The sequence below is a fragment of the Stegodyphus dumicola genome, chromosome 9 (genome assembly GCF_044657685.1).
Source record: "Stegodyphus dumicola isolate Sdum_Otavi_A_Nest chromosome 9, ASM4465768v1".
NCBI classification, from domain to species: domain Eukaryota; kingdom Metazoa; phylum Arthropoda; class Arachnida; order Araneae; family Eresidae; genus Stegodyphus; species Stegodyphus dumicola.
This window is the reverse complement of record NC_140776.1, coordinates 145,028,772-145,056,359: the sequence shown is the minus strand read 5'-3', so window position 1 is coordinate 145,056,359 and position 27,588 is coordinate 145,028,772. Positions and strand designations below refer to the sequence as shown.

The 27,588-nt window shown below is 30.7% G+C and overlaps 1 protein-coding gene across 6 annotated transcripts in view; it reads left to right on the top strand.

Moving 5' to 3' along the window:
• Positions 1-26,590, top strand: part of LOC118203212 (organic cation transporter protein-like) — a 90,813-nt gene extending 64,223 nt beyond the window's left edge. For 4 of the 6 annotated variants that reach the window (XM_085824195.1, XM_035375477.2, XM_035375480.2 and 1 more), the window contains exons 10-12: positions 3,582-3,718; positions 10,840-11,002; positions 20,452-26,590. In XM_085824195.1, the coding sequence (XP_085680321.1) occupies positions 3,582-3,718; positions 10,840-10,963 (261 nt within the window). In that variant the 3' untranslated portion in view covers positions 10,964-11,002; positions 20,452-26,590. Of the gene's footprint in view, positions 1-3,581; positions 3,719-10,839; positions 11,003-16,593; positions 16,822-16,907; positions 17,104-20,451 lie in introns of all 6 variants that reach the window. The other 2 variants (XR_004760526.2, XR_004760525.2) reach the window with 2 other exon arrangements.
• The last annotated feature ends 998 nt before the right edge of the window (positions 26,591-27,588 follow it).

The window sequence follows — 27,588 nt, the reverse complement described above, 5'->3', positions numbered from 1 at the left end:
TTGAAAAAATGATTTTGCATATACTTATGGGGGGGAAGAATTCAGCTAATACACGGAATAAGGTTACACATCATGATCCCTTTTAACGATATTTGCTATAATACCTTTATTATCTTATAATTAACTATGCTATGATTTTCTTTTGTGAAATTTCCAAGCTTCTTGGGTTTTTTTTTTTTTTTTTTAGTTTTCCTCCTCAGAACATGCAATGACTTAAAATAATGTTGATCATTGTTACCTTATCATAGAATGTGGTCAATCTAAAATCATCATAATTAATATAAAGACATGCATGTTCTGCATTTTGATTACATAATGTAACATGGAAGAGAATTTCCTCCCATAATAATAGCTTGACAAGTAACTTAAAATATTAACTTTAGGAACGTAAAACAATTACAAAGAATAAGTAAGATTATAGCTTGGAGTGGATTACGTATTTTTATGCCTTGGTGGTCTTGGAGTCTCTGCCTAGATAGTTATCTTTTTGTTTACAGCCAGTGGTGTAACAACCTAATTTTGTCTAAGTTCAAAAGTTAGGGCTCCAAATCAAAAGTTGGAATGGAATCTGTCTGACTAGTCCAACCTCAAAATGAGGAGGGAAAGTTATATAGGTCTTTGGTTTGTTATAATAACAGTAATTTAACTTTCTCTTTCTTGTAAGTTTCATAAAGGCTATGTAAGTTTCTTCTTTCTTTTTCTTTTACTGTTCTTCTGTTTACAAACTATTGTTGTTCTTATAATTTTGAGCACTACTGAATCAATTATGCTTAATGTTTTTTTGGATTATAAGTGTTTTCTCAGACTTAAAATTATTTCAAGAATTTCTTGGAAACAAAAGAGTCCATAAATCGATTAGATAAACAGAAGTGCTTATGATCAGAAGATGTGGTTTTGTGTAGATATAAATGTCTAAAGAAAGAAAGTTTATGTTCAAATATATGTTTTTTCAGTTATTGTATAGTAGTTATAGTATTCAGTTCATATATATAATTTATATATGTTTTATCAGTTGTTCTATTTCATTTTATAATATATGAAAATCATTTATGTTTTTTAGTTTGTTTTGTGTTTAACATTAGTTCTTTATTTTTAATTTAAATGTAGGCTATTTGAGTCTTTTTATAATCATTAAAATGTTTTTTAATACAAAGTAGTTTTTCACATAGCACAGTAGCATTCTTTATAAAGATTTACTATAAAAATTTGCATATCATGATATTTGATCAGTTGTTTAAAGCTAAGTAATTGTATTCTATATTATTGACTAGAACCAATTATTAAAGCAAGTGAGAAGTTTTTTAATTGCGTAGCTGAATTTTCTTAATGGTATTTACCAGGGCTGTGGAGTCGGAATCGGAGTCGAGTAGATTTGGTGGTAAAAGAAGTCAGAGTTGGAGTCGCTAAAAAACACATTGACTCGAACTCCAGTTTTTGTTGAACAGTTTGAATTTGAAATGAAATTAAAGTGAATTGAAAAAAATTAATGACTAACTGAGATAATATTTTTATTTATAAACTATATATATTAATAAATAGTTATTTTCTATTTTATTGACATATTAGTAAATAAATATAAGGGAGCAGGATGGGTGTGATATTTGCCATTATTGATTAAACTAATTCATTTAGTTAATAATCTCATTGGTGAATTTAGGTAAGCAGCAAGAACTCCCAAAATTGATGCCATTCTTAGGACGCGAGCAGGAAAAGGAGCAATGCAATGGAGAAATACATATTTGATGATACAGTGGTTGTTAGGATTAAGAACTTTTTCAGAAGATGTAAATAACCCTAATATTTCACTAACAGAAAGACTGTGGAATGATCTTGCAGAACTGGAAATCCTTCTATCAACAACCGTATATGGCCACAAAAATGCTACAATCTGAAGAATTAACAGGGGACGAGAATGTTAGATGTAGCTAACCCTAACGTTTCACTAACAGAAAGACAGTGGAATGATCTTGCAGAATTGGAAACTCTTCTTTTTATACCATATATAACCACCAAAAAGCTACAATCTGAAGAATTAACAAAAGGCAAGATTGGAAGAATTGTGGTGTTTGTTCTTTCTGAAATGGAGGGTTTATTGCAGAAGAAATCATTTTTTTCGATGAAGAAAAGAGAAACTAGTTTGCTAGACAATTAAGATCATGCTGGTTTCAATATATGTAGATCCAAAATGGCGAATTTTGTTGGATCACAAACAAATTAAAAAGGCAAAGAAAGCCATCTATGAACTTTCTTTAAGAATGAAATTATTCTCGAAACAACTGGAGTATTCAAATTAGGACAGTCAAACTGCAGACATTACAACTGAGTCTCTATCATCCTCTTCCACTGATTAATTAGATTTTGAGAAATATTTGGATGATATTGAAAAGGCTAAGGCACGAACCAAGAGCCTTTAGATATAAAAATGAAAAAATACAAACAAGATTTATACATGTTATTTGAAGAAATAGATAAATATGATTGCTCTTGCAAGACACCTTTTTTAGAATTTATGAAAACCTATCCTGAAACATTAAAGAAAGTAGACGTAACAGTAGTAGCTCTTTCTTCCTACTCAATTTTGGGTGGAAACACTTTTCTCAGTTCTGAAGTTTATCAAATCGGATCTATGGCCCTCTAACAAAGAAAATCTTGCCAAAGTTTTACTGTTTTTTAAAAATAACTAATGCCAGTTTTTCCATTTCATAATAAATGCAAATCGATGTAAAAAATTTGCTATATGCATCAATTTTTTTCTATGGCATCTATTACTTTTATAATAAAAAAATTTTTTTTTTAAAGCTGTAACGTTATATATATGAAGAAGTTGGAGTCATTAAAATTTCAGGAGTCTGTCATTGTCCGTACCAACTCCACAGCCCTGGTATTTACCAAAGTAATCCATCAGACATCACATTGGTCTTTTTAATGCTGTGTTTTATTTTTATATTCAAATATTTCAGGCTATAATAAGACTTAATTGTATTTAAAATTTCCTTGAAATATTAATACAGTACAAAGTCCGTAATCCGGTGGACCTCAAAGCCACAAACTTTTTTTTTATATGCTTTACGCATGCACGGAATGTGTTTACGCATGCGCATTTAGCACAAAAAAATGAGTTATTTTCTATAAACAACTTGCATTAAAAGAAATGTTTAATAAAGTAAACAAATAAATATTAAGCCTTTTTTTTTTTTTTTTTTTTTTTTTTTTTGTAAATTTTGATACCCTTTAGATCATAATTGCTCTTTAATCATCAGACATTACATAAATAACGGTTTCATATTTTTAATTGTATAATTTCTGCATGCCATCTTACCAGATTTAAATTGATGATCTAAAATCCGGAAAAACTCCTAATCCGGAATCGTATAAGTCCGACAAGTCCGGATTACCAACTTTGTATTGTATTCTTCATAAAAACTAGTCTCATTATTTTCTCACTGCAGGCTGTAGGATACATCTTCAATAGTAATTACAGCTTATTACATAAAAAAGGTACAAAGAAGCATTTTATAAAGCATCAGTACTTTTCTGTTATTTAAAATGTTAATCTTTTTTTCTGTTGAATTTTATTTTAGAGGAAAGTCTATAATCCTTTGCCAATGATAATATTTGCTGTAGCAGCAATTATATCTGGATTACTGGCATTGACATTACCTGAAACCCACAACAGGCAGTTGCCTGAATCTGTAGAAGAAGCAGAAGCCTTGGCTTCGTAAGTATTTTACAAATATTTCTAAAGAATCTATTTGAACATAGTTTAGAGTAATTCCATTATCCTAAAAATGTTATGGTCTGCTAATAGTCTTGTATGATTATGTATACATAAGAATTTGCAGAGCTAGACAATAACTGTTTTAGTCAAGAACTTTTAAATAATAATCTTTTAACCCTTTCCAAACGGGTGTGTCATATATGTCACAGTAGCATTCGGATGGCAGGTTTGACGTCTGCGTCTCAGAGGATTAGGGCCTGGCTAGACTACTGTAACATATACATTATAGTCATATGAAATTAAATGTAAACAATTTTAATTCTAACATATAGTGGCTTATGCCCATGGTACAGAGATAAATGGGAATTATGATGCCTGAACTTTGACCTTGGACTGTTTCATTTGATTCTGAAGAGTAGATAGCATGATTCCGTAATATAAAAAAGCATGCTGGGCACCTGCATTTTTGTTTTTCTTTCTTTCAAGTGGCTTTTTGAGGGAAGAATATCTGTCATAAGTCCAATTTTTATTTAGTTTCTTCTTATCATAAGTAGTGTAGAGTGTTCTTTCTTTTGTGAGAATGGTAGTTTTTTTTTATTTCTTGTATTAAGATTTCAAAACAAAAGCGATATTTATGATGCCATTTCGCCTTTGAGAAAGGCATTTTCCATCTCTAATTCTTTATGAGAACAAAGAAAAAATGAGAAGATGCATTTTTTGCTCCCAAGCTATGCAGAGGAAGTAAGCTTTGGGAGAAACATCTTTGAGTGCAAAGATTGTAATATAGGACTGCATGGATCCATGCTTCAGATTATATCACACAGAAAACAAATTTTAAATTTCATTGTGTATACATATATGTGCGTGTGTGTGGATGTGCCTGTGTAGGTTTATTGCTTTACATTAAATATTTCAATTGTTGTTTAACAAATGCTAAACGTTTGTTTTAAAATTCCTCTTTCATTGTCTACATATATCACTACAACTGCAAAATTTATATGTATTTAATTATGGAATTCACCAAGCATAAAGATAAATGCATTTTCTGAAATATTTGAAAAAAACTGAGTAAATTCGAATAAAAACATATTTTTGCCAAATTTTTTAGCAAAATTAGGTTTAGCTATCAAGCTCACCCCATCCTGTGGGGACATCACAGAAGCCTGGCGCTTCATATCATAGTGAGATTCTAGGAGTTGGACTGCTGTTTAGAAAGGGTTAAAACATGTTGCTGATATGGTGTGCTCCAAAGAAAGGGGGGGAAACGTATGTTATGCTTGATTTAGGTAAATGTATTCATGGTTTCAGTATTATTTCCAGCTTATCTGTCATTCACAAACTGGTTGATTGCCACATCTACTGTAAAATTAAGAATCTTACTACTCTATAAACTGGAAATTTTTTTTATTTAGTGCTTTTATGAAAAGGGTCCCAAAGAATAACAAAATTGATTTCCCCTTCCCCTCTATAACCATTATAATAATATGGAAATTGAAATGTCCAAAATATTTTTCTTGCTTTGAATTAGCATTACTTTTAGGTATTATTCTTTCAGTGGTTTAAATAATCTTCAAAAGACCCACCCCATTAATTTAAAATATATACCTTCAGTTGGAATCGCACCTTCCAAAAGCTGCTTGAATGGTAGCTTGGTTTTTGTGGATTCATGCATGTAATAAATATAGTTTAAAATTTTATGGTTTCAAAATCCAAAACAAAAATATTCTTTCTGGTTTTTCTAAAGAAGGGAATGTGTTGAATATCATATTCAAGGCAGGACAAATATGTATGCTTCATGCATCTTTGCTATCACATCATTCATTTTTTTCATTGAATTACCAAAAGATATATGATATTACCTAGTGATATATATATGTTTGATTAATCGAAGCTTTGTTAAACTGAATGCTGATGAAAGAGAACTTGGTTGTGTTATTGTGAAGACACACCTATGAGTGTCCTATTTATTTATTTATTTATTTATACAAATGCCAGACATTTGGCCACCAAGCTATTAGCCTTAATCTTGCTTCCCAATACTTCAGAACAATAGAATTAAAAGCTAATAGTTCAGTGCATTCGTCAATATGCTCCTTATCCATGGACTGTTCAGAGTTGCAAAGAGTGCAGACTGAAGAGTCTGTAAGTCGAATTTTAAAAAGATGGGCATTCAGACAATCATGCCCAGTTAAAAACTAATAACACCATGGTTATAGGACGAGGAAAATCTGGAATAACTGGCTTTGAACTGGTGAGGCACTCCCAGGCCTTTCCCTTAGCTTCATTTGATAGGTAGGAGGCAAATCTCTTCTTAAATTCTAATTTAATTAGGAGTTTTGAAACTAAAAATCATTTGGTTATTAGTGGTTGTAGAATAGTTGTTCCTTTCTTTGCCAGGAAATTGGCTCTTTCATTTTCCTCAGTGCCACAGTGAGCAAGAATCCACTACAAGACAATTGAGTCAGCCAGAGAGTTGAGAATCTTCCTGCATTGGTAAATTCATTGGGAAGTGCAAAATTTATTGTTGGAGATAGCCTGCAGCCTGCAAAGCGGCTTTACTATTGGAGAAAATAACAGCCTGAGGGAAATTACTCTCCCGAGCATTTAATTGATTCGAAGCAATAAATATAGTCTCAACTTCACTATCAGAATTGGTAGTATCTCTTCCCACTGCCTTATACAATGCAAAATAGTTACAATAGATTCCTGCATCAGCTCCCTAATTAAAGTGTTTTCTAGTGTCAATATTTAAAAACTGGATTTCCATTATCTTGTTGTAGTATGGAAGTAAAGTCTACAGTTTGGCCATGCCCTCTTGCAGTCTGCGGCATTCCAGTAACAGTGAAAAATTATGGACTTAATACTGTTAAAGACTTACCATTCCATGACACAAGGGATTCATTCTATATGATTGATGTTCAAGATGTATGCTGAAATACCTGTATTGCCAGACTTCTTCTAAATATTGATTTATTACATTTTAACCATAAATAAGGCTCATCACATAAGACAAAAGGATGCCATTGTGCCTGCCAAAGGCTTCTATTGTATCTGTGCTTTGCAGATGTGATTGTTTTCTATAATGTTTTAATCTAAATTTTGTGGTGGTTGTAATTTGTCATCAGATCTGTTGTATTTTAAATTAATTATCATCAGATACAGTTTGTATCCTTTGGGTGAAAAGTTCATGCTTAATTGTTCATGCTTAACCCTTTTTAGTTATACAGAAGGATTTCAGTATGTTGTATTGATTTTCACTTCTGATTGGAAGACTTTGTTATTTGCAACTGAGCATTTAATTTGAATGTTTAAAGTAATGTTCAGCATAATACTGCTGTGTACCTTACATGAAGAGCTTAATGGAAAGCTTAAAAAAATGTGTTTAAATTTTCATCATTATCTTCAAGGGTTTTTTAAACATGCTTCAAACTTTTTGATATGAAATAAACTGAGAAATTTATTAGGAGATATTGTTTCTGTTTCAAATCCCAGGTTTTTTTTTTTTTTTTTTTTTTTTTTATTTGTTGTTAAGATGATATTTTAAGTGGTAGGATCTTTATTTAACCAAGTCAGCTTATGTAATAAAATTTACATAAAGAGCAAAAGAACTGTATTTGTTTATAGAAATTTCTTTAAATAAAACATAATTCTTGTGTTGGCAAATAAATGTGCTTGCTAATCTAATAAAAGCATAAAATTTGTCATTTTGTTCAAAACTCATTCCATTTCTCCCCTTCCATAACCAAAGCTCATTATTCACTCTAAAAATTTTCATAGTGTAATATGTACTACTGAAAATCATCTGAAATCTTAAACATAAACAAATAGAATTAATTTTATTTTGATCTTATTAAGGTTTTTCAGGTAGGTGTCCAGGACATTTTAGACATAATCTACCTAAGCTTCAACAAATATTGGCATTAAGAGCTTATTAATGCTCTTAATGCCAATATTGTTATTATTATGTTGCTTTGTGTTATAAAACAGTGGTTTCAAGCTGGAAGGCCCTGAAGCAATTTTACGTAGCTTGCAAAAACATTTCAAATATTTATTTGTTGTAAATTTTTCCTGCATATTCCCTTGTTAGGTGAAAGTTTAGAAATAGAATCTTATGTTTATTCTTGGATCACAGTTTTCCTTTTGCCATGCCTTTGGTTCAAATAATTTTAAGACTTGCAGTTATGTATTAAAGCAGTGTAAATAAATTTGCTATCCACAAAGCCAGAAAACATATTTTATAAAGATGTTAGTCCTTGATATTTCAGGGTAACTCTTTTAAAATATGGCTGTTAGGTAAGCAACTAATAACACCATGGCTATAGGATGAGAAAAATCTGGAATAATAATAAAACATGGATTAAAAATTCTATTTAAGTAAGCATACACACAGTATTGTGTGAAAATATTATTATTATTTAAAATTTCTTGCAGTTATGCTGATAGTGTAATTGTACTACTGTGAGTCATCTTATTTCTTAAGCATAAACAAATATAATTAATTTTATTTTGATCTTAGAAATGTTTTTCAGATAGAGGACATTTTAGACATCATCTACTTAAACTTCAACAAATGTTAGCATTCAGATCTTAAAATTATGTTGTTTTGTGTTATAAAACAGTGATTTCAAGCTGGCAGCCCCTGAAGCAGTTTTGCATTGATTGCAAAAACATTTCAAATATTTATTTGTTGTAAGTATGATGCATGTATTTTAGGAAACATAGAGCTATGGATTGAACTCAGGTGCATGACTACTATTACAGAAAAAATAGATGAAATAAATAAATAGGTTCGGCCTTTGTCACTATATGATCGTACATGAACCAGCATTCTTTTGGTTTAACCAATCATTAAGGAGTTGCAAGGAAAGAATAAATTTATCATTATGAATGTATGTATTAAAGCTTTTTAAGTTAAATTGTAGCTGTGGAAAACACAACTGGATTTTTTTTTTTTTAATGCACATTTCCTGCATATTAACTACTTAACTGTTTTGCCCGAGCACCATTCGGGTGCTGTGAAAAGGGATCTTTTTGATGTACAACACTAGGGGAGTGTATTTCCCTACACCACCGGTATTCCCGACTTTTTTACATTTTTTACTTTGCAGTCTCTCTAGTAGTCCAGGAGAGATTAGATTGTCAAATCAGTTCAAGGATAGGTTTTACTGCTTTTCTTTAGGAGGAGAAATTCAATGAGTTTGTTTGCACTTGTTCAGTGTATTAGGCTTTTTGAATATTTTTCCTTTCAAATTTTTTCATGAAATAAAAGAACAATGGGTGACATTCTTTTAAATCTGCATGGCTCATAACAAAGTATAATTCTGATATTGGATCAGATAGCAAATCTGAATTTTCTATAAATGATTCTGGTAGTCCTGAAAGTTCTTTAATGGAATTCTCTAGTGATGAGGAGGAAACGGAGAGCTCTGATCTAATTCAGGTTCGGAACTTTTGTAAAATTAATACTAGTAATCTTCCTCCACCACTGCCACGATTTTCTTTCACAATGAATATATGGCAGGAAAATCAAACAGTTAAGTGGTTAAAACCTGCCACATTATTTCAAATGAAAAAAATCTAAAAAATGTGCAAGAAAAATAGCATTAATATGCAGGAATTTTAAGAAAGTGATAATAATTTTAAATCCGATTTGATATTACTCTCATCACCATTAAAAACAAACATGGATCTTGCATTAGAAAATCTACCAAATGGAGCAAACTAATTTGCAATTATTTAATTTGCTGTGTGATGTATAAATCTTAGTCAAAGATCTGAAGATGCAGTTTTGACTAATTTGTATTCATACTAGTCAAAATATAAATGTCCTCAGTAATGAACTTTTGCAGTAAGAAAAGTGTTTCACTTTGTTTGAAAATATATTTATATGTGAATAGCATTTTTCTTAATTGAAAATTTATGAAAACCCAGCTGAGAGATGTGCATCTAGAATTCATGATGAAGATAGTTTGTAGTAGTTTCCTTGCAACAATTTTCTGCAAATTTTATCAGAATCAAAATGCCAGCAAGTGTCATTTTGTTGTAACAAACAAAATGTATGATTATTCGCATTCAAACATATCTATCTATTTAATGTTTCAAAGAAAAGTTTAATAAATATAAGAGAATAAATAGGTGGTCATTATTTATTCTCAAGGTTTGACCCACTTGAAAAAGTTTTCTTAATCTGTTTGTTTTAAATAAGTTATTTAGTGGTTGATTCAGCATATCGGAATTTTTTGAAGTGGATATTGGTTTGAAAATTTAATTATTAGCTGTCAATAAATTTGAATTGCCAAAGCGCAACAAACATAAATTTCTTCTAGGTACCAACCTTTAGATTTCTGATAGAAATTTAATATAAATTTAAAGCTTTTCCTTTGTGTTCTTATTATTGTTTTTTTATATATGTTTTGATAAGTATTTAGTAAGTGAAATTTATTTTTAAAAAAAAGTCTAGTCTATTAGCTGTTTTTAGTTAGTGCATTCAACCTTTGTCCAATTTGACTGTGCGATTACTGATATAATCCTGTGCTTAAGGGGGGGATATTGGTTTCTCCCTTTCTAGTCAGTATTCATTCATTCATGTCTATGAATACCATTCTGGTTAAAATCGAAACTTCTTACCTTGTTGAAAATATTCTTCCTCTCATCTACTATCATCAGCTTTTAGGCACATAATCAAAAATTACAATATTCCTCACTTTTCCTTTTTTTAGTAACAAAATTAGCATATTTAATAATAACATAGAAATTAAATAATCTTAAAATTTATTACTGTAGTATGAAATTCTTGAAAATTTCCAGTGTATGTCTGATAATTATATTTTGCTTGACAGTTAAGGGAAGTTTCTTAAGTTTTGACTGTTGAATAACTTAGACACTTTCTCTCTATAAATAAAGGTCTATGGAATGAACAATATTTGTAAAGTACTACAATTAAGATGTAGATGATCATAGAATTAATTATATTTGTCTTTAAAGGGTTAGATACAAAATTTGTGTTTCATTTGTTATGATTAATTCAGAAGTTATATGTTATAGAATTGTTTGAAATAAATTAATAAACGATTATTTAAAGTTCCATATATGTTTTTAATGTTTGGTGGTCCTTTCTTTAGACCCAGAGGTGCTGGATTTGAGAGACTAATATCCAGAGCGCGAAATTTACCTAGAATAGGTAGTACATCGCCAAGATCATTAAGACGGGATGTAGAAGAAAGGAGACGTCTGATAAATGCATAATTATTGTGAACTACTTTAAATTATGTCATTCATCATAAGGTAAATTTTCCCTGCATATTCTCTTGTTGGGTGAAAGTTTAAAATCAGAATTTTATGTTTATTCTTGGATCACAATTTTCCTTTTGCTATGCCTTTGGTTCAAATAATTCTAAGACTTGCAGTTATGTATTAAACCAGTGTAAATAAATTTGCTATCCACAAAGCCAGAAAACATATTCTATAAAGATGTTAGTCATTGATATTTGAGGGTAACACCTTTAAAACATGGCTGTTAGGTAAGCAGTTGGAATTAAAAATCCTATGTAAAAAAAAACATTAACACAGTATTGGGTGTTTTTAAGTTTCTTGCAGTTATGCAAAGCATAAATAGAAGTATATATATATATATATCAGGCATCATGAAATTGAGGAAACAAAATGTTGCTCTTAAAGAAAAGGGAGCTGTATTCAGGGTTCGTACGATCCTTAAAAGTCCTTAATGTTTTCAAAAATGATTTTTGGTCCTTAAAAGTCCTTAATTTTGGACAAAATGAATAAACGGTCCTTAATTTTGCTCATTTGACATTTCTTATCATTTCTAATGATTGCCATTCTCAGTGTGAATTGCGATTTCTCGTGAATATGGAATTAAAATTACACGGCTCTTAACCAATCTGTTGGCGGATTTGCGTTGCAAACGATAAAAAAAAAAATAATAAATAAATAAATTAGCTACTCGAACGAAAGTATCGGTGTCTGATTGGCTATTCACCCAATCTTTCGAAACAGGTGTTATCCATAAATTTAGGCAGATTGTGACGAAAGCGTGAAGCCGGAAGTTCTTTAAGAGGCGAAAGTGATGATGAAGGTGCTCGAGAAAAAAAAAAGGGGGGAATTCTGAAAATATTTGCCCAAATTAGAGCAGTTCCAACCTGGAAGGCCACAACCCTTCCGACGCCAATAGGAACGAGATGCCTGGAAAGGGCATTTTCAATAAACTGTGGCCTCATCAAGCTGACTACAAAGACTGAATATTGATGGATGACAATCCTTATAAAGCTAAATGTGGTCTTTGTCTGAAACAAATTGAAATTTCTAGAATGGGAGAGTCAGCACTGAAAATTCACATGAAAATTAAGTTTCGTTTTATCATTTCAATTTGTTTTTACATGGTTTTGCTTAGCTTAATTTCTGTGTTTGTTTCAATTAAGCCATAAATTAATTTTTTGTCACATTCTACAGAGTTTATTCTCTTTTGCACATACTATATGTATGGGATATCGAGATTATGAGTATTTCTGCAGATTGTCTGTTATTGATTTCGCGGGAAATCTGTTGGCTCCATTTCGATTTTAGGTCACTAAGGGCAAAGTCGGTAACGCTAGCCGAGTAAAAGTGAAGTTTGGAAATACGTTTTGAAGCTTCAATAGACAATTAAGTATTTGGTTTAATCCCATGCTGGTAATAGTAATGCATTATTTTTGCTAATGGCAATACAATTGTTAGTTGAAAACAACTAACTAATTAAAAAAAATTTTAATATTTTTAAAGCTGAAAACAACTAATTGAAACTAATTTTCCTGAATTAACTAGACGCAAAATTAACTTTCATGAATTACTATTCATGTTATTGGGCAGAAGTTTAACTGAAAATATACATTCTGTATTATATATAGATAGATAGATACAGTACAAAGTCCGAGGTTTGGACTCGTCGGGACTTCGGCGATCCCAGATTTGAGATTTTTCCGGATATTAGATCATTTTAAATTTACTAAGATGGCACGTAGAAATTATAAAATTGAAAATATGAAATCGTGATTTATGAAATAATGAAGCATTTATGATTTAAAGGGTATTAAAATTTACAAAAGAAAATAGCTTAATATTTATATGTTTACTTTATTAAACATTTCTTTCAATGTGAGTTGTTTGATTTGTTTTCTCTGCTAATACTTTAGACTAATACTGTAGACATATAATTTCTTGTTCAGTTATTAAGTTCCATTGTTCAAGTCCTGTAATTGCTGTGTCGAGAATTCCGAATAACTTGTCAATCAAAATTTTTTCTCATTCAGTAACCTCTTTGTTACTTTCTTCACTATCGGTAGCTGTATTTTCTGGATTTAGAACCATACTACAGATTTCGTCCTCCATTAATTGATTGATGATTGGGCATTGTCATCGCAATGAAAAACTTCTGTTTAACTTCCCGACATGTTAAATTCTGCCGCCTGGTGCGGCCATGCGAGCTCTGGTGCTGGTTCTGGCTTTATGTGAATAACAAATCAGTTATTCTTAATTCAAATAGCACTAAATATAATCGTTTGTCCTATGAGTATCATTAACAAAATCTATTTTTAGCATAAGGAAAGAAATTTCTGTTAAATCTCCCCTTGTCAACATTTTAGCGCATTAAACTTAAATCTGTATTCGGATAATGCTTTGTTATTTGGCGTCGCTGCATGAGTCATCACTCAAGTTGTCATCCGTTGATAAACATGCGGTGATGAAAGCAAAATACAATAAATAATGATTCGCGATTTCGGCATCAAGGATATAAAATATTAATTTCTTGTAAAATTAACAAATGTTGCCAAGCAGATACGCAGCTATGGAATCAAGTTACTAATCACACAAATTTATGCTAAAATAATTATTTCTTCAATAATGAGATATTTTATTTAGCGCCAAACTGAGATTAAGAATCGGGATTTCCTGCATGTTTTTTTTTATGATGAGGAAAAAAATCTAATGCGCATGCGTAAAGCATACCCCTTCCCTCCAAAAAAAGCCCTAAAAAATTGGTTGGTGGTGGCTTTGAAGTCCGGATTTTTAGATCATTCCAGATATTGGATGTCTGGATCTCGGACTTTGTACTGTATATATATAGTAAAAAATGTATATTTTAAGTATACATTTCTTATTATATATATATATATATACATACATTATATACATATATATGCGATACTTAATTTTACTAATGCCTTGCGTGTAATGCCCCTTTTAGGTGCAAAACATCTCTCCCTTCTCAAGTTTCTTCTAACAGTATCATGAATTTTGTCAAGTTAGAAGAACCATCTACTTCAGGAAAAGATGTAACTGCTAATTCAACATCAATAAGTGTAGAAAATAATAAAATCAATTCTTTTCTTTTCAAATCTGAAGTTACAGATGCAGAAATATTGGGGGCTTTTAAGTGCATCAAAAGCCACTATTCTTTTAAATCGTGCGATGATATTGGGCCGTTATTCACTAAAATGTTCCCGGATAGTTCCATTGCAAAACAGTTTTCATGTGGTGAAAAGAAATGTGCTTATATCTGTTATTTTGGTCTTGGCCCTTGTTTTAAAACTTTGTTACTAAAGCATTGTAAAAATGCTTAGTTTTTTACATTACTATTTGATGAGACTCTTAATCTGACAAATCAAAAGAAGCAACTAGATATTCATGCGAGGTACTGGCATCATGAAAATAAGGTCAGAACTCAGTATCTTACTTCTGCATTTATAGGGCATGCAACAAGTGAAATTATTTTATCCAAATATTATGAATGTGTTGAAAAACTAGACTTGTCATAACTCTTACAAATATCGATGGATGGTCTGCAGTAAACTGGAAATTTTATGATTTATTGCAACAGGACTTGACAAAGGAATATGACATTCAATGCTTGACATTAGGGACATGCGGTTTACACATTCTTAACAATGTTTTCGAGCATGGAATGTCATCCACTGGCTGGGACATTCCATCATTCTTATCCTCCTTATATTGGATTTTTAAAGATTCTCCTGCAAGATGTGAAGATATTTTAAGTATATCTGGCTTAAAAAAGCTACCTGTGAAGTTCTGCTTTTACCGATGGTTGCAAAATGTCCCAGCAGTTGAAAGAGCCATTGAAATATGGGATGACTTGCTACTGTACATTAAAAAAGTTGAAATGGGGAAGTTTAAAAACAAATTCATCAAAACCTTCTCAAATATTTTGGAGGCAACTAAAGATAAAACATTTCTTATAAAATTAAATTTTTTTCTCTCTCTGTCGAAAATATTATTGCCTTTCCTTGAATATTATCAAAGTGATAAACCACTTATACCCTTTTTTGCTGAAGATATCTTAAAACTTGTGAATGATTGCCTTCAGCACTTTAAAATTTTGAAACTAGATTATTCAAAAATAACTAAAGCAGAAAATCTTTATAAATTTAATTTTAATGATCCAAATTGTTATAATGATGAAAGTAAAGTTTATTTGGGATTCATTGCTGAGCAGTTAATGAATGATAAATGCCGCAAGAAGGACATTTCACAAGCTGAAAGTTTTGCATTGAAACAAGAAGGTCAACAATGTGTCTTAACAATGGTACAACACTTAATGTCTAAATGTCCAATAAATTATTCTCTTATTCGAAATGCATCTTGTATAGACCCGCGATTGATGGTTAATAGTCCAGAAAAAGCCCAGAACAAAATGAAAATAGTTCTAACAGTATTAATGCGGAATAAACGTGTTTTACAAGATGATTGTGATGAAATTCTGCTGCAGTTTGGAGAGATTCTAGACAAAGTAGTTAAGACAAATTTACATGAATTTTCTACTTTTGATCTTCAAAATCTTTCTCGTGACACATTTCTCACTTCTTATTTTCATGATTTTCACTATTCAAAAGTATGGAAAATAGTAAAAATGATTCTTATCTTGTCACATGGACAGGCCTCTGTGGAAAGGGGCTTCTCTGTAAATAAAGCAATTGAAATTGTAAATTTAAGTGACTCATCATACATTTTTCAACGCACAGTATTTGATTACATAAAATTTTCTGGAGGTGTTCTTAATATCGAAATTAATAAAGAAATGAGATCAGCAGCAGCTTCTGCAAGGTCTAAATATATGCAGTATTTAGAAGAACAAAAATCTTTAACTAAATCTGAAAATTCAAAGAGGAAAAGAAATATCATTGAGGAAGAAATTGATTATATGAAGCAGAAGAAAAAATTTCTTCAAAGGGACATTAAAGATATTAATGAAGAAGTAGATACTTTAGCAGATGAAGCTGAGACCAGCATGAACATTGATTTTTTTTATCAAAGCAAATGAACTTAGAAGAATAGTTAAAGAAAAGGAAATAGACATAAATAAATTAGATGTTAAAATAGCGGAAAAGATTTCAGATTTAAAAAAAGCACAAATGTTTTGTATCTTTTATTGTACAGTTTATTATTCTAGTATCTTTCAAAAATCCAAGGAAATAAATTGTATGTTTACAAATCAGTTATTTTAATCTGCAAAATATTCTTACATTGTGATTATAACAGTAGTTGACTGTGTTTAAATAAATATCAAAAAAGTTATATAATAATCATGTAAATCTCTAAAATAGTGACTGTTATTAGTGTAAAATACACTTATACATGTTTTTAAAGAAATTATGTTCCTAATTTAATGTTATCTACTTCATAACTTGTAGGGAGTTAGTTTAATTTTCAAAATTGTTTTATGGTGAGTATTAAAGTGAATTTAATAATAGTGCATAATACACACTTCTGTTAGTTTCTTAAAGTGAAATTACAAGCATGAAGTCGGTTGTATGGATAATTGCTTTATTCTATTCCTTTTTTTTTTTTTTTTTTTTTTTTCCTGATAGGTCCTTAATTTTTTCTTTGATGGTCCTTAAAAGTCCTTAATTTTCATGTAAGGAAATGTGTACGAACCCTGGTATTTGATTATCACCAAAAACTGGTAAGAGTTTTATTTTAACACGTTCACGCTGGGGCCAATTTAAATGTTCTTCGCCGTGAGACGACGCTCGAATTTTTGCCACGTTTCGTCTGGTGGCGCGTGATTATTACCTGCTGAGACCTGTATACGAGTTGTAAGTTTGCTAATAGTTATTAATTATAATCGTTATTAAAAAGTTTTTATAAATAAATGCTAATTTTTCATTATTTTAATTTTCAGCATCTAATAACACAATTAAATGTGTGACATCGGTGGCACGTGCCGCCCGATAAGACTGACTTTGCGGGCCACCGGTGGTACGTGCCGCCCGATGAGACAGGCTAGTGTGGGCCACTGGTATCCCATGCCGACATGAACGTGTTAATTCAGCATCAATCTACAGTTACTTTTTTATTTAACTTTACATTGTACATTGGTAGGTTGCTAATATTATGATTAGTAGTAGTAGTAATAAATAGTGACTTTTGCAAAAGTTTTAACTGGTGAACTTGTATTGAGTAATCAGCGAAATAATCATGTTTGTTTACACTTCCATATTTCACTCGCACTTGAAATGGTAAAAGTGAAAGTTATTTGTAATGTCCAACATGTTCTAATGTTTATTTTTTAAAGCAGTCAAAAATCATGAACTAGTTTTTCACTTAAATCAGTTGTTTTAAAATGAACAAATATTTTTTGAAATTTGTGACAAAAGGAAATATTCTTTCTTGATTCCAATCCAAAAATTAATGTGTTTTCTTGGAATGACTGACAGCATGTAAGCCCCAAAATTTTACTATAATATTGAAAGCTACAGTTCTGATTGATATAATTCTTAATACAACTTATTCAAATAGTTTATAATGTATATAATTGATTTTTTTTTTTTAAATTTTTGCTCTATTTTCATTATTGAAAGATAATAAGAATAATCCTTTGCACCTACTCGTAACAAAATTGTCTAGTCTAGCCAGCATTCTCTGCTCAATGTAGTGGGAAATTCTGCTGAGTTTCATAATTAAATTTCTTCAAAAAAAATTTTGTTATAAAATTTTTAAAATGATTTTATACATTTTCAGAATTCTTAACTGGAAATCAGTTTCCTTGGTGCCTTGAATGATATAATTTTTTATGGATTTTGACTATTATACTGAAATCAAGGATGTGAGTTTGATTCGTGCGGTTTGATTGTATGTATGTGTTCCACTCTTTCGTTTTGGCATGGTTTCAATCTGCCCGCTGTGTCACATCCTGAAGAATTCATTGAGATAATTAAATATTCATGTTTTTTAACCATTTTGAAACAAATGCTTTCTGCAAGAGTCCTATTGGAAGGGGAAAGGCAAACTTCCACAAGTTTCCTATTATCATAAAAATGTAAAAGAAAAATTATAAATCTCTTTAATCTTGATAAATATGTGAACAAGTAATACAAGGAAATTATGTGACCTTAGATCAGATTGTAAAATCATCTGCAGTTAGAAAAAGTAACAGATGTGTAGTCGAGTGAAATAGGAAAAATTCCAATGAGTGAAATGCTCACTGTGCTTTAATAAATGAAATGGCCTTTCTCTGTCTATTTACAAAGAATATGACATAACTTGTCAAAACGGAATATTTTTTAGAAATTGGAGATGTTCCTTTTTTTTTTTTTTTTTCCTTGTATGTTTAGCTTATTATATTGTTTATGATTGTTGGTAATATATATGTATTTCTCACATTTATGAGTTTGTATGGATTTTGAAACTCAGTTTCACTTTCTAATAGTAATAAAAATAGAGATTTGACATATGTATTTAAAAAGAACAGAAAAAAGAATTATTTTAATTAATACAAAATTGAATCTGCATCCTCATTAATGCATTGTAACATATAGCAAAACAGATTTTTTTTAATGCTCATGTATGCAATAATCTGTTTTGTAATTCTGAATGGATAAATTTGAAAGAAGAGAAAACTTGTTCAAATACTGCTGAACTTCAAATTATCTCATTCTATTACATTGTTTATGTAGAAGCTCAGAAATTGGATGTGTTCTTTTCCACATACAGCAGAATTCTAAGACATTGCAAAAGGTATCAGTAAAGTAAGGTTCTGCAAATGGTGCACTCTCTGATTAAAAAATACCACAAAAAGTAATAGATCATTATTTTTTGTTATTATCCGGTTTCTTGTTGCATTTCATTGTTCAGAACAAAATCTATCATCAGTAAATAAATAAAAAATCTATTGCACTTATCACTGGAATTTTTTAGAGAAAATTATTTAATTACTTGGCATTTTATTACAGAAATAATAAAACACATGTTTTCAAGTAAATTAACTAGTTATTAGTAATTTATCTTTTTTTAAGCAACTCCACAGATGCATTGTTGTTCCTTTCTTCCAATTTCTTTTGGATGAAACTCAACCATGCGTTTATATGCATAAATGTCTGGATATTTCCTACTAAAGAAGAATTAAAATATTTTACTTGCATATGCTTGCTTTTGAGGAAACTTAAGTTAGGATCTTTAAGTAGCATTTCTGTATGTATTTCTCTGATTTAGTATTGAGCAGAATATTGAAAAACACTCTAAAACATTTATGCATATGTATATTAATATACAGATTAAATATGCAGATTCAAAGTTTTGATGTGGTGATGATAATATTTTAATTATCTTTTGGTATCAAGTTCTCAGAATTGTTGTAAAATTGATTTCTTAAAAGCTTAGCTGTTAGTTTCATAATAATTTTTACAACTGCCATACCTGAAGGTATTCTTATATACAAAATATCAATATGGTTCAAAGAGTGTACAGGTTATTTTCAGGTATTGGTGAAAATTAAATAAATATAATACAATAGAAGGGTAAATGCTATAATCTGAATTATTTTTCTTAATATTAAATGAAGAAATTTTTGTAAAATGTAATTGCTTATTTTGAACTTCTGAATATTTTTAACAGGTGTTAATTATCTTTTGTTATCAGGATCACAGAATTATTATGAAATTGATTTCTTGAAAACTTCAATATTATTTCATAAAATTTTTGTAACTACCATACTTGAAGATATTCTTATGTGCAAAATAACAATGTACACGGTGTCCGAATCAAAACCTATATATGCGTGCACCCTCAGTTTTCGATGTTGCGCATATGAATAGTTGATCGTGGCATAGATAATTCAGAAGCTGCCTGCCTGATTGACTGACAAGGGCTCCGAACGAAAACTTGTCGAACATCTTCCGCTCGTGAATCAGAATGTGAATGCCGATCACCTCCGGATCTTTTTCGCACACTTCCCGTTTCTAGAAACATTTTGTGCCACTTTTTTATGCTCTTAGCCTGGTGTAGATTTCTTTTATAAACTGTTTGAAACATTCTGTGACACTTTTACTATGGATTTGTGTTCTGCATACCAGAGAACAGTTTGTGCCTTCTCTTGGGGTGACACCATTTTTCCGTTTGCTGGCTTAGCAAAAGCGCAGGTGTGTCAGACACGAGAAAAAATATTGTTGCCAAACTCTATGAATTCAGCTCCCACATGTGGCCAATATTGCCCTCGTAGCACTAAAACTTTGTTTTTAATCAACTGTTCAAAATAGGTACATTTGATTCAGACACTCTATATTTCAAAGACCGTGTACGTTATTTTCAAGTGCAGGAGAAAATTAAATAAATGGAATGCAATAGAATATTAAATGCTAAAATCTAAATTAATTTCCTTAATGTTAAATGAAGATTTTTATGTTAAATTGCTTGTCTTGAATTTATTTCTGAATAATTTTTTTTAACAGGCATTTGAACAAGTATTTTACCCTCTCGATGAACTTCATCACATTTGAACTTTTTTACTTTCTTTTGTGAAGTATAGTAATCATGGAAAATTTAGATATCATCTTTGAATGAAAATATTCATTTTGACCATTTTCAAATCCATTTGGATGAGTTTTGTGTATGATGTCTGTACGTATGGACAGAATAAAGGACTCTTTGTTTCAAAAATAGCTTGTAAAAGGATTCAAAAGGGTTTTATTTTGACATCTCTGCATATGTACATATGTATATCTCATATAATTTATAAACGATTAGCCATAGAACATTCAAATTTTGTATATGGGACTGCTATAACATTTAGTTGTGCAACTCCTCTTTTTATTGCAATCAGCATACCAAATACAGTACAAAGTCTCATCCAGACTCGTCGGGACTTCGGCGATTCCAGATAGGGGTTTTTCCAGATTATAGATCATCAATTTAAATCTGGTAAGATGGCATGCAGAAATTATACAATTAAAAATATAAAACCGTAATTTATGAAATAAAGAGCAATTATGATCTAAAGGGTATCAAAATTTACCCAAAAAAGCTTAATATTTATTTGTTTACTGTAGTAAACATTTCTTTCAATGTAAGTTGTTTAAGTTGCTTCGTTTTTTGTGCTAATACTTTAATTCTATAAATAGACATAATTTCTTGTTCAGTTACAAAGTTCCACCGTTCAAGTCCTGTAATTGCTGTGTTGAGAATACCAACTAACTTGTCAATCGAAATTTTTTCGTTTTCAGTAACCTCTCTGTCACTTTCTTCACTCTCGGAAGTGGTATTTTCTGAGTCTAGAACCATACTACAGATTTCGCTGTCCGTTAATTGATTGATGATTGGGGCATTGTTGTTACAATGAAAAACTTCTATTCATTTATTACCACTTCTCCACGTTTTTTTACAAAATCCAATAACTGAAGAATTTCACCTTTAGTTTGTGATGTCCGAAAACCTTCAAATTTGCGGCTATCATCTTCATCGTCCTCACCATGAAATATGGTAGCTGGCCATGAATTATGCCAAGCATATTTTAACATATCTGGGGACACATCCTCCCACGATCTTGCGATGCTCCACACAGATTTTATACTAAAAAATTTCAAAAAGTCTTGAATTGTTCAGGAAATTTAACATATATTTTTTAAATGCTACTTATATTTGCATTTCAGCACGTGCACTATATCCATAGGCTGAATGATAGACATTGTAATATCTTGCTATTTAATAAATAAGTATAATTATTGTTGAAGTGGCAACGCCATATTTGTATCAAACCGTTACTCAGCAACGAGAGATATTGTTAAAAAAAGATTAGTATTCTGAAGATTTTACAGCTAGGAGTAGGATGAAAATTTTGCCACTTAAGAATTGTATAAAATTTGTCTATCACCGTGAACTAGAAATAAAATTTATGTTCTACTAAGAAGATTGTTTTGTAAATTACTGCAAAATACATTACAAACTAAGGCTTTAAGTAAAGTATGCGCTGAACAGTTGTCAACAATCAGGACTATTTTTGAATCATCAGGTAAACCAACCGAATTCAAATGCCGCTGAGCCTCTGGTATAAAAGGATTTTCAAAGTAATCATTCATCAATGCTTGTGTCATCCATGCTCTTTTATTTGCGTGATATATAACGGGGAAAATCGTAACTCTTTTAAATGCTCGAGATCGTGCATGTTTTCCGATTACGAAAAGTTTGCACTTGTGCACGCTAAAATTGTTAGTCTCGGTTTGGAAACTTCGACACCAGTTGGAGCCTTTTCTGTAGAGGTTGCCAATGCATTTCACAGTACATATTTCCAGAAAAGACTAGTTTCATCAGTGTTGTAAATTTGTTCTGGGGATAATTGTTCACTAGTAATGAGTTCAATGAATTCATCTGCAAATTGTTCAGCAGCTTCAGTATCAGCTAAAGCTTTTTCACCGGAAATTTTTAATTGTCTTATACCATGGCAATTTTTAAATTTGGTTAACCAACCTGTCAAATATGTGCACTCGGTGTTTAAGTTCATTTCTTCATGAAATATTTTGGCTTGAGCCATTAGCATTGGACCCGTCAATGGCACGCTCTTGCTGCGAAACTGTCTGACCCATTCAATCATCACGTTGTCATGATTGCCACTTTTAGCATAACGAACCCTTTTTCTGTTATTCATTGCAAGTGGGGTGTTGAAATCCACAAAACATTCAAAAAGTTCCTTTTTCTTTTTGCTTATGTCATATACAGTTCACTTTCCAGTGTCATATTCCTCGCATAATTTTGAGACAGATATGCATTTATCCATTTTTTGCAGCAATTCCACTTTTTGTTTGATGGACATCGAAACATGCTTTCGCTTTGTAGATCCTTTGGCAGCTCCAGAATTGGGAAGTTCTCAATTAAGTTCAAGCATTATTTTTATAAAATTGCTCTGACAGTCTGCAAAAAATAATAAGCCAGATCCAATTAGAAGATTAAGGAACAGTGCAATCTGCAACATTAACTGATATGCCTTAGAATCAGTAAAGATAATTTTAGCCTAGCTTATACCATCCGTTATACATTAAATGCGCATGTGCAAAGCATACAAAAAAAAAAAAAGTTTGTGGCTTTGAAATCCGGTTTATAGATCATTCCGGATTACGGACTTTATACTGTATACATATACCACCTCCTTGCCCGGCCTTTATTTTCGCAATTATTGGTTCTAGTCATATACTTACAATTACAGAAGTGCTTTAAATGAAGAAAATATTCATGTTTGAGCTGACAAAATTTTCTTAGAAAAAATTCATTTTGGCAAATAATGAAATCTCATTTGTCTGGTTCGGTTTCTTGGGGAAGTTTTATACTCGTTATGTGACTAAAATTATAAGAAGTTTTACTCTGCAATTTTTTATGTCATTTGCAACCTGCCTTGAGAGATCAGTTAATTAACCCTCTGACTGCTCAATTTGTGGACCGAAATCGCTTCCAAAATTGTGGTGTGTCCCCCCCCCCCCTCAAAAAAAGTTTTTTTTTTTTTTTAATAAATTTCAGTCGAATTACAGTTAATTTCTATTTATTGCATAATATAAAAAAGTAAAATTTAAGAAAATATAGAGCGCTGAGGGAAAAATACCTTAGAAATGCAGTTTAGTATAATAGAGTTCAAAACAGCATTCAAGGCAAAGTCCAACAGTTTTTGCACCAGATTCAATAAATTAAATAATCAAGATAATTGCTGAACATTTTCTAGCAGCCATTTCTGTAAGAAAAAAGTGACAAAAAGTGAAGTTTGAGCACTAATACCACGTGTCTTCAAATGCTGCAATTTAGTGGACGACTAACGATATCTGTTGGCCAAAAGGTAAACTAAATGCCTAATACAGTATATAATTTATTTCAATCATTAAACGAGATAAAAACAGGATGCGCTCCTCGATAAAGGAAGAAAAACTTATGCCTGCGGAATGATTAACCAGAGGGTTAAGTTAGAATAATTTGAGGACAGAAGTTTAAATAAAGGACAGAGGGGGAGGGAATCTGAAAGGTTTCAGATAAATGTTTTTTCTGTACAATGTTGCCATTGCTCGCTTTGAAATCCTTGAGTTTGATAAAACAAATTTCAAATTTGGGCTTCCACATCTCCATATTTGCAATAAGGTGACATCTTTCAAAATTCAATGGCTCTATGTACTGTTGTTTTATCACAATGTGAGAAACATACATACATTTATGCAGATTCTTCATTATTTAATTTCTTCAAATATAATACAGGTCGATAATATTTGGTAGCAGAAATTTGAAAAGTGATACAACCTTTTAAAATTTTCAGTGCAAAATGCCAAAATAAAATTAATAGTCCTTCAGGGCAAATTGCCCCTTTGGACTAAAAATATGTTCTTTGCACTTAATCCATAAAATTCAGTTCAACAGCAATATCACAAAAAAAAGAAGCTTTGTGCATAAAATATCCATGCATGAAGGTGCAAGTGGTGTTAATCGAATGCTTTGAAATCTTGAAATCATTGAGTTTGTTAAGAAATTTGTTAAAGTTTTACAAAATATAAAATAGATAATAATACAAATTCCAAATTTGGTCTACCAGATGCCCATATTTGAGTGGAGAACTATGTTATTCAAAATTTGATGTCTCTAGGTACCATCGTTTTTTCATAATACAAGAAACATACATACATACATTCATGCAGATTCTTCATTATTTAATTTTTTTAAATATAATCCGGGCTCTAATATTTGGTGGCAACAATTTGAAAAGTGATTTAGACTTTTATAGTGAACCAATGCAAAATGCCGAAACAAAATTAATAGCCCTTCTGAATACTGATTTGCGCTAAAAATGTGTATAATTTAATAGTCTGTACAAGGAAGTCATGTATTGGCTACATCAGGTTTTTGAGACACCTAATAAATAAATTTGCTTTCAAAAATGTTTACGTGCATTTTAAATCACGGACAATGCACAGTAATTAAAACCATTTATTTCGTCAGGTTGACAAGCTTAAAGGAGTCAGATTCAACTTCAAAATTAGGCAAAAGAGACATTAATTGTAGAGAATGCTACGTCGCGGCGCACAATGAACTGGAAGTTGATCTGTCGGCACTATCCTTATCTTTAGGGCAGATGTTTTTATTTTATTCAGCTTATAATTCCTTACTAAATGTACTATTTCATCTCGATGTATTCCGTCTTTGATATGATTTAAATCAAATTCCTTGTCATTATAAATATCACGAGTACACATCAAATAGTTTTCTGGTTGCAATTTTCTAATTTCGACTATGCGTAATGTATGCTTTACGCATGCGCACATTGAAAGAAATGTTTAATAAAGTAAACAAATAAATATTAAGCTCTTTTTTTTTTTTTTTTTTTTTTTTTTTTTTTTTTTTTTGGTAAATTTTGATACCTTTTAGATCATTTAATTGCCCTTTATTTCAAAAATTACGGTTTCATATTTTTAATTTTATAATTTCTGCATGCCATCGTACCAGATTTAAACTGATGATCTATAATCCGGAATCGCCGAAGTCCCGACAAGTCCGGATTAAAGACTTTTGACTGTATACTCAAATTTTAAAGAAAGACTCTTTGCAAAATCTGGCAACAGTTCACTTGAAATCATGTGATCTGAAAAGTGTTAAAATTTCACCCATACACGGTCTGTAAAACTAATAGAAATGTTTATTTATACTTGTTAATTATGTTAAACCTTAAATCTGTGTTTTAAATGAATTAAAATATTTTCTGTTTTGGAATTTACATATTATTTGAAATGGGCTACTTAAATCAAAAAATTTTGGAGGATTTTGAATTATGACAATGACATATTTTTGCATATTTTAATTTATTAGTTTTTAATTTGCATTCTCCTTCTCCCACCGATTTGCACTTTAATTAGAGTGAACTAAAATGCATTTTAGTTTAAGCTTTCATTAATAATCTGATTCTAAGTTTGAACAATATGCATAAAAGTTTGACATAGGTAAAATTTTACTGAGCAGTTTTCTGAAAAATAAGTTTTTGTAATGTTGGATTTTGACTATAATTTTTTGTAATGTTGGATTTTGCATAATTTTAATGTACTTTAGTTTTGAAAGGACATGTTTAAATATTCCTTTTTTGGTGGCATTTTTTTTTTTTTTTCCCTTTTTGTTATTGTTTGTAGTATATTTTAATAAATATGTAATCTGACAATATCTGTGCTAATTTCAGTCTGACAGTATCTGTTCTAATTAAGTCATTAGGTGCATGAATTGGAAATTATCTTTGTTTTATTTTGTTCTCATAATTATGATCGTTTAATGTTTTGTAAGCTGTAATGTTCATTTTATGTTATTTTAATGTGAAGTACTTAGTTTTTCCAGTATAATAACAATGTCTTAATTATAAAATTTTCTTCAACAAAATCTTAAGCATTTCTTTTTTTACTGTAAAAAAAGTTGTAAATGTGTGTAAAAGGATCATGTTTTCATAACTATAAAAGAAAATTTCAATTTGAAATGTTGATAATCTAGTCCACGAAAAAATTGGAAAATGTTTTCCAATCTTTTTTTATATTTCGGATTTGTAAGCAAATAATAATAATATGCAGAAAAATAAAGTTTTATATGTAAACGAAATTGTATGTGAATTCTTTACACTATCAGATATATTTAATAATTTTATAAAATTTTATTCCCTTAATTTATACTAAACTGTATACATTCATATGACAAATATTAAATCAGTTAAACCACATGCTGGGTGGTCCAAAAGTACCAAAAAATGTAAACCTTCAATAATTAAAAAAAATACAGACAGCAGCATGATGTAGTTTTCACAAGAACAGAAAAGCAAGTTTTTTTAATTGTTTTATTTTATTTATTAACTAATGAGAAGTCATATTGCTAGAATAATTATATTTTTCCACCAACATAGCACTCTATGATCCTGTTGGACTGGCATTTCATACAGGATCGTATAGTGAACACTTGGGATTATTTTTAAGATGTATCTCTACAAAATCCAGCACACAGAGGAACTGAAATCGAGCAGTTTCAGTAGATGTCATGAATTTGCAAATTGGCTTTTCAGCAGATTGAAAATTATGTAATACATTTTATACAGGAATTGAAAGGAAGCAGTTTTTAAGGAGATGTGATGAATTTGAAAATTTGCCTTTCAACTGATGGAAAACCATATCTATTGTCTGTCAAACATCTTGCAAAATTTTGAAGGACACTTGTCACTTAATGGACATGTAAATGCACACAGCCATTGAATCTGGGTGATACAAAAACCACAAACATTATTGTGGAAACATCTTTGCATTAGCCAAAGATGGCAATGCAGTGCTGGTTCACTTTGATTCATCATAAGCCCTTTTATCTTTGAAGAAGCCTACAGGAACATTTCAAGCTGTTTCAATCACCATCAGGTAGTGTAATGTTCATACAGAATGAATTGCCTCTGCATAGGCCATTCTGAGCATATGTGCTGCAACTGATATTTGACAATCATGTGCTTAGTCCATTTTTTTCCCACACAAATGGGTATTAAGATCTCCAAATCTGACTTCGTATAGGGCTACTTGAAGTCACAAGTGTGCATAGGTTTGTGGTTTTATTTTCCATACTGG